Source organism: Primulina tabacum, chromosome 5, assembly GCF_025594145.1.
Source record: "Primulina tabacum isolate GXHZ01 chromosome 5, ASM2559414v2, whole genome shotgun sequence".
NCBI lineage: Eukaryota > Viridiplantae > Streptophyta > Magnoliopsida > Lamiales > Gesneriaceae > Primulina > Primulina tabacum.
Genome location: NC_134554.1, coordinates 42,882,884 through 42,895,162, shown reverse-complemented (window position 1 = coordinate 42,895,162; position 12,279 = coordinate 42,882,884). Strand labels below are relative to the sequence as shown.

Below are 12,279 nucleotides of genomic sequence, written 5' to 3'. Positions count from 1 at the left end.
CCTCCTGTATGTGCTTCGAGGATCGTCTTGGACGTCTGTTTTCCAGGATACAACGGAACAACCAGCAGTGACTTAGCACGAGACACTACTACGGCGAACTGAAAACGTACCTTTACTTTATCACCGAGATTTAACGGAGGCCAAATGAAAAGCTAACAATATGAAATGCAAGAGAATACTTGAAAGAGAAAAGATTATCATGTGTATGAAATGAGGAAATGAACCCACTATATATAAGCCTCAAAATGCACACCAAAAGTCATGGAAGATTAATTAACTCAATTAATTAACTCAATTAATCTTCCCATTAACTCAAGAATATGAAGAACCAAAGGTCTTCAAGTAACTCAAGAATGTGAAAAGTCAAAAGACACTCCACAATAATGAGCCACAACCAACTCAAGAATGTGGAGAGCCAAAAGACACTCCCACATTCATGAGTCATAACTTTCATTCAAACTCTAAATTTTATTAAAATTTCCAACAATCCCCCACATGAATGAAAATTGATACAAATCTTGGTGACAAAGTTCTACAGTTGAATCCTGCATAGGATAGGTAGGTGTTACCCTTTGAACCTTCCTTTATGAAATATATTTGCTTTACTAGCTGACCAGTAGACATGTTGTCCTTGAACTGTTCTGCCGTTTATGTAAATTAAGATATACTTCACACAAGATTCTCCATGATACTATTCAGTTCTCATGATCGTGTTCGTTTTGGCCATGAACACACGCCTGGTTCTGCAAGAGGGTCTAGAATCTGCAATTCCTTCGAAGCGGCCCCACTTCTCTCTCACATAGGTGATTCTATATTGCTTCTTATCAGAATCATTAAAAGCCGTAAGCTTATCCTCAACATTCACTGTTTCATAATAGGAATGGACTAGGGATAACCCCCACAGTGATTTTCCAAATTAGTGCGATTAGGTTTTCCCATTGAACCTAGTTCTTGGGATCTCCAGTCAGCGTAGGTTGGGTTTTCCTTCGCACCAATTTATTCAATAGGCTTGAGTCTCATTCCCCTTGACGATTTCACAACTAACTCTCTGTTTAACCCTTTGGTTAGCGGATCCGCTATATTATCCTTTGACTTTACATAGTCAACAGAGATAACTCCAGTTGAGAGTAGTTGTCTGATGGTATTGTGTCTACGACGTATATGCCTAGACTTACCATTATACATTTTATTTTGTGCCCTTCCAATCGCAGATTGGCTATCACAATGTATGCATATAGCTGGCACTGGTTTTTCCCATCCTGGAACATCTTCTAATAAGTGACGCAGCCATTCAGCCTCTTCAGCACACTTGTCAAGAGCTATAAACTCAGATTCCATTGTGGACCTGGCTATTACAGTTTGTTTAGAATATTTCCACGCAGTTCAGTCTTTCATATCAGATATCCAATTTGCATCGCTGTATCCTTCAATAACAGCAGGATATCTGGTATAGTGCAGCCCATGATCACGAGTATACCTTAATTATCTTAGCAATCTGATAATTGCTTTCCAGTGTTCAACTCCTGGATTACTCGTGAATCTACTCAATTCGCTCACTGCATAAGCTATGTCTGGTCTTGTACAACTCATTAAGTACATCAGACTTCCAATGACTCGAGAATATTCTAATTGAGACATACTCTCACCTCAATTCTTTGATAGATGCTGACTGATATCAATTGGGGTTCTAGCCAAAGCAGAGTCATCCTTATTGAATTTCTCAAGTATTTTGTCAACATAATGTGACTGACTTAGAACTAGCTTTTCTGATGTTCTATTAATTTTAATTCCAAGGATTACATCGGCTAAGCCCAAATCTTTCATGTCAAATCTTGAGTTCAATAACTTTTTGGTGGATTTGATCATCTTATCATTACTGCCAATGATAAGTATGTCATCTACGTAAAGACATAAAATGACATATCCATTTTCAGTGATTTTTATGTATACACATTTGTCACATTCACTGAATTTAAATCCACTTTCTATCATGGCTTTATCAAATTTTTCGTGCCATTGCTTTGGCGCTTGTTTTAAGCCATACAGAGACTTCACCCGTTTACAAACCTTGTTTTCTTGCCCAGTCGCAGAAAATCCTTCAGGTTGTTCCATGTAAATTTCTTCTTCTAAATCTCCATTTAGAAAAGCTGTCTTTACGTCCATTTGGTGTACTTCAAGATTCCGCAAGGCGGCAATCGCAATTATCACACGAATAGAGGTTATTCTCGATACAGGAGAATATGTGTCAAAGTAATCAAGCCCTTCATGTTGATGGTAACCTTTAATTACCAATCTGGCTTTATACTTATCTATGGTTCCATCTTATTTCATTTTCCTTTTGAAAACCCATTTACAGCCTAGTGGTTTGCTTCCCGGACGAAGATTTACTAATTTCCACGTATGGTTTTGTAAAATGGATTCCATTTCGGAATTGATAGCCTCTTTCCATAGAGGTCCCTCAGATGAACTCATTGCTTCCTTGAAGCTTTGAGGGTCACTTTCCATCATGAAAGTGATGAAATCCGGACCAAAGGATTTCTCAGTCCTAGCTCTCTTGCTACGTCTAGGTTCAATATCTTGATCAAGCTCTTGTTCTTTATCAATTGTCTCATACGATCTTTTGGATGAACTTGGTTCTTCCTTAGATTTGTATGGAAACATATGTTCAAAGAACGAAGCATTTCTTTATTCCATTATCGTATTCTTATGAATATCAGGTATTTGAGATTCATGTACAAGAAAACGATACGCAGTACTGTTTTGAGCATATCCAATGAAAATACAATCAACAGTTTTTGGACCTATCTTTACTTTCTTTGGAGTGGGTACTGCTACCTTAGCAAGACACCCCCACACTCGCAAGTATTGGTAAGAAGGACTTCTACCATTCCATAACTCGTATGGACTCTTATCTAGCTTCTTTCGGGGTATCTTATTTAAAAGGTAATTAGCTGTTAGAATAGCTTTCCCTCACAAGTTCTGTGGTAAACCAGAACTTAATAACAACGCATTCATCATTTCTTTCAATGTGCGATTCTTTCTCTCTGCAATGCCATTTTGCTGAGGAGAATAAGGTGCAGTTCTTTCGTGTTTGATACCGTGTTGAGCACAAAACTCAGCAAATGGTGATTCATATTCACCTCCATGATCACTTCTTAGCACCTTAATTTTCTTGCTAAGTTGGTTTTCAACTTCACTCTTATATTGGACAAATTTGTCAATAGCTTCATCCTTACTTTTGAGGAGATACACATAACAAAATTTTGTGTTATCGTCAACAAAAGTGATGAAGTATTTATTTCCACCACGAGTTTGCACACTTTTTAGATCACATATATCACTGTAAATTAGATCAAGTGGTTCAGTATTTCTTTCAATAGTTCAAAAAGATGATCTCGTTAGTTTTGCCTCAACACAAGTTTCACATTTGTGTTGTTTATCAATTTGGAATGCAGGAATGCTTTTCATGTTAATTAGTCTACGAATTGTATCGTAATTAACGTGTCCAAGTCTACCATGCCATAAACAAGAAGACTCAACCAAGTAAGCAAAGGTATTAACTTTATTCATCACAGGCTTAATAGCCATTACATTCAGTTTGAATAAACCATTACAAACATACCATTTCCCAACAAACATTCCACTTTTCGACAAAACCACTTTATCCGACTCGAAGACAATGCGGAAACCATGCTTCTCAAGAAGCGACCCGGACACCAAGTTCTTACGGATGTCTGGTACATACAGCACATTGTTCAAAGTCAGTTCTTTCCAGATGTCATCTTTATGACAACTTTTCCTTGACCCTTGATCTCGGAAGTGGCGGAATTTCCCATGAATAGGTTTTCCCCATTCATAGATTCCTCAAGAGTAGCAAACATCTCCTTGTCGAAGCAAACATGGCGAGTGGCATCAGTGTCGATCCACCATTCCCTTGGGTTAGAACCCACCAGATTAACTTCTGATATTACAGCACAGAGATTCATGTTCGAAACCTCTTGAGATATGTTCTCCACCATATTCACCTCTCGGTTTCTCTTTGGCTTCTTACATTCAGATGCCTTGTGACCCATGCTATCACAGTTATAGCATTTTCCAAAGAACTTCTTCTTTGAAACACCTCCTTTGGGTCTGAGGTTCAACTTCTTGTTGGAGGGAGAGAAGTTTATCTTTTTCGAGCTCTGGTCATGCTCGACAACATTTGCCTTAGCGTCAACAGGAGAAAACAATCATCTTTCCGAACTCTTGTTGTCTTCCTCGATGCGAAGTCTAACAATGAGCTCTTCAACATTCATCTCCTTTCGCTTGTGTTTCAAGTAGTTTTTGAAATCCTTCCAAGCTGGTGGTAGTTTCTCAACTATAGCAGCCACTTGGAAAGATTCGCTCAACGTCATCCCTTCGGCGTGAATCTCGTGAAGAATCACTTGGATTTCTTGAACTTGACTGATAACCGGCTTAGAATCCACCATTTTAAAATCCAGAAAGCGACCTACAAGAAACTTCTTGGCCCCGGCATCCTCGGTTTTGTACTTTCTGTCAAGGGATTCCCATAGCTCTTTGGCTGTCTTCTTTTCGCAGTACACATTGTACAGCGAGTCTGCCAATCCATTCAGCACATAATTTCGGCATAGGAAATCAGAATGATTCCAAGCCTCCAGTGCACTGACGGATTCAACATCTCCCTCACCCTCTTTCGGGTTAGGAGCATCCTCGAATAGGAATCTAGCCAGGTTCAGTGTTGTCAAGTAAAACAACATTTTCTGCTGCCACCTCTTGAAGTCCACACCAGTGAACTTCTCAGGCTTTTCACCGTGACTTGCTGGAACAGCAACCGCAGCAGCACGTGGGGTACCATGAGGGACAACTTGAGCCACAGTAGGGACAACATAACCAGTTTCCCTTTGCACGCTTGTTTCAGTAGCCATATCTATAACAAACCACGTAATGAGTAATCTGTTTTAAGTTTGTTAGATAAAATTGCTAAAACAGTAGCGTAGAAACGAACTTGTAGAGATAAAGCAATAATCGAAACAAGTGTGATGTTTACAGTATGACTAATGTGTAAAAAAAAACAAAACCAAACCGAGGCCTGTAGCATGTACAGTTTTCTTAAAACAGATTCGTCCCCTCCTGTATGTGCTTCGAGGATCGTCTTGGACGTCTGTTTTCCAGGATACAACGGAACAACCAGCAGTGACTTAGCACGAGACACTACTACGGCGAACTGAAAACGTACCTTTACTTTATCACCGAGATTTAACGGAGGTCAAATGAAAAGCTAACAATATGAAATGCAAGAGAATACTTGAAAGAGAAAAGATTATCATGTGTATGAAATGAGGAAATGAACCCACTATATATAAGCCTCAAAATGCACACCAAAAATCATGGAAGATTAATTAACTCAATTAATCTTCTCATTAACTCAAGAATATGAAGAACCAAAGATCTTCAAGTAACTCAAGAATGTGAAAAGTCAAAAGACACTCCACAATAATGAGCCACAACCAACTCAAGAATGTGGAGAGCCAAAAGACACTCCTATATTCATGAGTCATAACTTTCATTCAAACTCTAAATTTTATTAAAATTTCCAACAACAACAACAACAACAACATATTTGATTAACTGTGAATATGCCCCACATGACGTTATCGAAAAAACTAATCATGATTTGGTTACCATTAAAAAAAAAACATTTAAACTGAATAAGCATCCGGTACCCCATACTCTTAGGTGCGGGTCTGTATGTGGTTTAAAAATTAAAGGGCGTGAACCAAAGTTTTCTCGACTTTTGATGTAGCTCAGTTCAAAACCAAATGGAAACACAATCGGGCCCTTGTTAAATCGGTGGATTCGACACGGCTAGCTTAATCTGAAACCAAATGTCTGTTTCGCAAGCATAATCTTGGAGTACCATGCCAAAGGCAATTTCATCCAGAAATTTATATAATGACGTAGCACTACATAGCCATGAATTGTGTTTTTCGAGATTAAATTACCGACCTTATAAAAATTTTCTAATTTATACAACATTGTCTTCTATATTTATGCTAGATGTTAGTCAGTATTAGCACCATTACATTTAATTTGGCCCCGGCCTCGAAAACTTAGCAAACCTCGATGATAGCTAGTGTTGATGAGCCACCCAATAAAACTGGTATAAGAACTCAGGTTCAAATTCTTGATCAAGACTGTGGCAGCCTCGGTTGATCCAAATCTCTCATTATCAGTACATCACAACTCATGAATTGTCCTAACATCTTTTGATGTATTGAGTGGCCTATCATCGTGACTGTAGCATCATAATTGGGCAGAAGCACCGCAAAAGTCCAATTACTAAATATAAAGTTTGATCTAAGCAATATGATGCCTTGTCAAGCCAACTCTCAATGAGTTGGGACCAGATCCTATCACGATCTTAAGGTTGTTTTGGTCCTCGAACCCAAACGCCTTTGGATTGTCAACAATGATATTGTCTCAGATTATAGCTAAAATAGGCTATTATTTTAAGGGTTATAAGCATTTCCCCCTCCCATAAGTCGAGTCAACAAGACAAATGAGAAGACTACACAAATGAAAAAATTCAAAGATAAAAAGCTAGTATTATATAGTTATTGAGGTAATAATTGCAGAAAACAAGAAATTTTAATCAAACCATGGGGGAAATATCCTTTTTACAACATCAAACTCGGCAGGTAAGTGTCTGCACAGAAAGATCGAAATATGGCATTTACAATCTACTCTTCTTGACAGGTCCCATCTCCTTAGCCTTGGATCTTAGAATGTGTTTCTGTATTTTTCCGGTTGCCGTTTTTGGCAATGGTCCAAATATCACTGATTTTGGAACCCAATATGCAGGCATCTTTGAACGACTGAACTTCATTATATCATCAGCTAACCGCTGCTTATCAGAAGCATCAGCATCTGCCTTGAGCGTCACAAATGCACAAGGTGATTCACCCCACTGCTCATCTGGCCTGGCCACTACCGACACTTCAAATATTGCAGGGTGCTGGTACAGAATATTTTCAACCTCTACGCTACTAATATTTTCTCCACCTGATATAATTATGTCCTTTGATCTGTCTTTTATTTCTATGTAGCCATCTGGATGCTTTACACCAATATCACCGGAATGAAACCAACCACTACTAAAAGCTTCTTGGTTTGCTTCAGGGTTCTTCAGATAGCCCTTCATCACAACATTCCCCCTGAACACAATTTCTCCGACAGCTTTGCCATCCGCAAGTACAGGAGTCATGCTTTTCATGTCAATAACATCCAAGCCTTCTAGGCCTACATATCGGACTCCTTGTCTGGAATTCAATCGTGTTTGTTCTTCTGGTGATAGCAAATCCCACTCGGGCTTCCACGCGCATATGGCCGAGGGGCCATACGTTTCAGAAAGACCATAAGTGTGAGTGACTCGAAAGCCTCTCCGTGACATCGCCGAAAGAATAGAAGGAGGTGGCGTCGCACCAGCTGTCATTACATGGACAACACGTGGAAGGGGAAGAACGGACTCATTTTTTGGGGCGTTTGCAATAGTATTGAGAACCACTGGCGCAGCACAGAAATAGTTCACTCCAAGATTAGCTATAGCTGAATAGACGCCTTTAGCTGTGATCTAGACAGACAGAAGACAGATTGGCAGAGGAGATCAACTATCTCAGTTGGCAACCGTGCAAATATTTAGTTGGCAACTGTGCAAAAACATTTCCTTAGTGAAGAATAAAAACTGTCATATGACCATTTATACGAGCCCATATGTAACTCAAAACCTAAATATGTTTTAGCATTAATTGCATGGAGTGCATTGAGAACACAAACTATTTTGCTTGGAATCTATACAGTAGATGACCTAATAGGCAACTCGAGTTATATTGCCCATCAGAGGAAGAAATAAACTTTCACCGTGCATTCATCAATAGTCAGGCCTCCGAGCATGTATAGAAAATAATGATTGATTATTCATACGTGAGTGTCCATGTAATGGGCAAGAATTAAGGACAAACTGCCGAAATCGAGGAAGAAGTGGTGGATGATTCAGAAATAAAGAATTAATTACCAGGATTTTATTTACTTTTGTTTTTAAATATTGCATGCATTCTGGCCATGGACGGGAATTACGGGAGATTTCTTGCTAGGGAAATTAATCATCTTCCTTATATTTAAATGGGTATTTTGCAAGGAATAAGAATATCCAGAATTCTAAAATCAAATAGTGAATGTGAGATCAAGGGTTCTCTCAAAACGAGCCTCGAAATGCTATCCAAAATGCATTGATCGTCCATAACATGATCCAAACCTAGGACCATAACAGCCAATCAGAGTTGATGAGACATCTTAGTCAATGTGCAAAGTTTTTTCGACACCAACACGGATCGGACAAAGACAAGGAAGGATTTTGCGATGGCAAACCCTGGTTACTCAAATGGGAACGAGAGTGTAAAAAGTTAAAAGTGAGGAGAATTTTAGAATCTGTCATTGGCGCTTAACCCTTGAGAATTTGAGATACTCCTACAACAATTGTTCTTGTAGTTGTGGAGAATTTTCCAGAATCGCAAGAGAGCATGGTGGAGAATTTTTCATAATAGCAAGAGAGAAGCGACAATTTGGAAGATCTGGAAACATCTCTTGGTCTTGCTGGAGGACAAGCACGATTTTCAAGGGGAGTCAGATGTAATGGGCACGAATTAAGGACAAACCGCTGAAATCAAGGAAGAAGTGGTGGAAGATTCCGAATTAAGGAATTAATTAGAAGAATTTTATTTAGTTTTCTTTTTTAGTATTGCATGCATTCTAGCCATGGACCGGGGAATTACAACAGATTTCTTGCTAGGGAAACTAATTGTCTGCTATTTAAATGGCTCTTGTTGCAAGGAATAAGAATATCGAGAATTCTAAATCAAATAATGAAAGTGATATCGCGATGTTCTCTTGAAACGAGCCTCCAAACCCTAGCCAAAATACATTGATCATCCATAACATAATCCAAATCTAGGATAAGACCCCAGCTTTAATATTATATAGAATCAATTAAATCTCACACATCCCATTTTTCTTGTGTGCCAGAGCTTTATAAAATGTAATTTGATTACCTGTCTAAGGCATATGCTTGTACCGCAAAGGGCCGCAAGAGTCCATGGAAAACACCAACCATTGCAATGGAACATGGGCAAAGTCCACAAGTAAACAGCTCCTTCCCCCATTCCCCATACAATTGCATTACTCAAAGCCATAAGGTAGGCCCCTCTATGATGCAACACCACCCCTTTAGGACTAGCTGTCGTACCAGAAGTATACCCCAGAGCAATGCTCTGCCACTCGTCCTCAGGTGGTTTCCAAGAAAATTCAGGGTCACCAGATTCCAAGAACTTCTCGTATTCAATTGCCCCTTTTCTGAGTGCATGTTGGAGTGACTTTGGGTCGCACTTTTTATCAGCTACAACAATCATAATTGGAATATTATAATTGTCATTGCTTTTATCCTTCATGATCGACAATGCTTCCTCTGCCAAGGTATAGAATTCTTGATCCACGATTATAACACCGGATTGAGAATGTCCCAGGAGAAAAGCAATTGTTTGTGCATTCAGACGAATATTGACAGCATTTAGTACAGCTCCAGACATTGGAACTCCAAAATGAGCTTCATATATGGCTGGAATGTTTGGTGCAATTACAGCTACCTGCAAACATGCAAGTGCAGCATCGTGGATCAGGACAAAATGGGCCATTGGACAATGCATGGCGATTCATCATCACTTGCGCGGCGTCCCATGGCGCGAAAGTACTTAATCTAACGAGTGTGTAATTCGGCTATATACTAACTAATTATGTCTTTGTTATCGGATAACTTTTGATTGATTTATATATTCCAAACAATTTTGAAAATAACAAGGAAAAAACTCGTAAAAAAAATCAGTTTCCTAATAAATTCAGTCTGGAAATATTAATTTTAAATCATTATGCAGGAAAATGACTCACGGTGCAACCAACGGTGACGCCTCTCTTGGTGAGGGCTGATGCCATCCGGCAGCAGCGGTTGTAAGTCTGGAGCCACGTGTAAGACAAGGAGCCATGGATCACGGACTTCCGGGTCGGGTGAACAGTGGCAGCCCGTTCCAGGAATCCCAGCGGCGTCAAAGCGGTGTAATTAGCACTATTCTTGGGCAGGTCATCGATATCTTTCTCCACCGGCGCCATTTGAGGGGTTATGCAAGCCAGGTGCTGTGTGTGAATGAATGCGTGAATATACAGATGGAATGGAAGGCTTCCGAATTAGCCTCTCTGCGGGACAGGTGGACGTACCAACTAAACAAATCTTTGAGACACCTATTCAAATAATAATGATTATTATTTATTTAAAAATATATTAAATGTGAAGACGTGGAAATTTAAAATAATAATATTTATTTATTTAAAAATATATATATTAAATGTGAAGACGTGGAAAATTTAATTCGAAAATGCCCAGGACACATTCAGCTGAAATGATGAACTTCTATTAAAAGTGATAATAATGACATTTAAAGGAATAAATGACAATAAATTGAGAATTTTTCAGCTCACTTTGGACAACCAATAAATAAAAACAATGGGCTAAACAAAAATCACACCTAAAATCCTTATTCAAAAGATTCAGAATTTTCGAGTCAATATAGTAGCATGAGAGGGCGAACTTTTGCTTTATTTTCTTCAAAGTTTCAATCGAAATTCTATACAAATGTTGTTCGAGTTCGAGTAAAATTCTAGCATTTTTGGGGCCAAGTATTTTTCATAGTTTTAATTCAAAAAAAGATCAAGTAAGTGGACTTTTACATGTATATATATTTTCATAAAGTTTTGAATCCTTATTTTTGTAACTGGACTTATGTTTTAATATAAATATATATGTTTTAAAGTGATCGTTAACAATATGATTTGCTCTTCGATCCGTTTCATCGTGCTATAGTATGTCATTTGTGTCACAAGCATATTTTGAAGTTTATGAGTACTGTTATGATTCGAAGTAGAAATGGTAAAAGGGAAATTTTCCGAACATGCTAAGTGTATGGTCCTGATGCGGTTGGTAATAATAATCGATATATGGTCTCACCCTAGATAATAACGAGGAACAAACTGACGAAGATGAACAATAATATTTTTGGAGATGATGAAGAAGTCAGTTCAATCAAGAACAATCTTGTTATTCTGTTTTTATTTATTTTTTCAGGTTTTACGCTTTCACATTTTGTTTAGGTTTTAATCGCATTGTAAATATATTGTTATGATTTATGATACATACTAGTTTTGGTAAGATTTGTACTATCAAGCTTAGTGTTTATGATTGTGTAATTGTTAAACAACTTCAGTATCAATATGTCTCGGTCTCGGGGCATGACATTTAAGTGCTATCAAAGCGTCATCAGATTCATAATCTGGTAGGAAGAAATTCGGGCAAACTTGTGCAAGACAAGCGCTTCAGCACCTAGGAATCGGCTCCTCAATGCCCATATGGTCGAGCAGCAGTATCGCCTATTTTGTTGTGAAAATGCAAAGACAAGGTGCCTCTTCTCAAGCGCCTAACCACCCAAATGCACCTCTAGAAAAATTATTTGCGTAGATTAGGTATCTCAACGCCACATAGCATGTGCCTTCGCACCAGAAATATGCGCCTCAGCACCCAAAATTTGTAGCATTGGTGCCTCAACGCCTAATATTTGCTCCAACTATTGAAAATTTTGTAGAAACCATAACTTTGCTTATGAAACTCGAAATTCGATTCAGTAAAATGTTCGGAAACCTTATGACGTAGGCTATCTATTTATATAAAATTTTATAAACTTTTCAATTTTGGAAAATTTCACAAAAAATAGCATTCGGCCTATTAGTCTATAGAAACGGATTATTTGTTACTTCTTTTCAATTTCTATTTTCATATTGAAATATTACGAGCATTTTATCTTATTTTATTTCAAGAAATTGCTCATTTCAAACCCCGTACACGTGCCCAAGTCGTTATCCATATGAAACAGCTTGCCATTTATAACCAGGACTGATTGATCAAACGCTTAAATGCCAAGATTGGTAATTATCGATTGTGAGAAACAGGAGTTGGAAGAGCTTAAGGACCACCTTCAGGCTAACGTATAGAGGTTTTCCTATCATCTCAACTAGGAGAAAAAGCAGCACAAGGTAGCCAAGAAAAAACTGGAGGTTTTCCTCGGTCCTTGAACTGGACGGATTACGCCAAAAAATGCTAAAGAAAGATCAGGAACTTTGGTATCAGAT

General features: G+C 38.4%; 2 protein-coding genes across 2 annotated transcripts; both read right to left on the bottom strand.

Annotated features, from left to right (window-relative positions):
• Nucleotides 1-3,761: 3,761 nt before the first annotated feature.
• On the bottom strand, nt 3,762-4,925 carry LOC142544495 (uncharacterized). Its single transcript, XM_075651538.1, has 2 exons — nt 4,275-4,925; nt 3,762-4,181 (listed from the first exon to the last, which is right to left on the bottom strand). Exons 1-2 carry the CDS (start codon nt 4,923-4,925, stop codon nt 3,762-3,764), a joined length of 1,071 nt encoding a protein of 356 aa, XP_075507653.1.
• A 1,645-nt stretch (nt 4,926-6,570) lies between these two features.
• Nucleotides 6,571-10,309, bottom strand: LOC142547808 (acetate--CoA ligase CCL3-like). Its single transcript, XM_075656276.1, has 3 exons — nt 9,994-10,309; nt 9,105-9,695; nt 6,571-7,630 (listed from the first exon to the last, which is right to left on the bottom strand). Exons 1-3 carry the CDS (start codon nt 10,210-10,212, stop codon nt 6,734-6,736), a joined length of 1,707 nt encoding a protein of 568 aa, XP_075512391.1. The 5' UTR covers nt 10,213-10,309; the 3' UTR covers nt 6,571-6,733.
• Between the last annotated feature and the right edge of the window lie 1,970 nt (nt 10,310-12,279).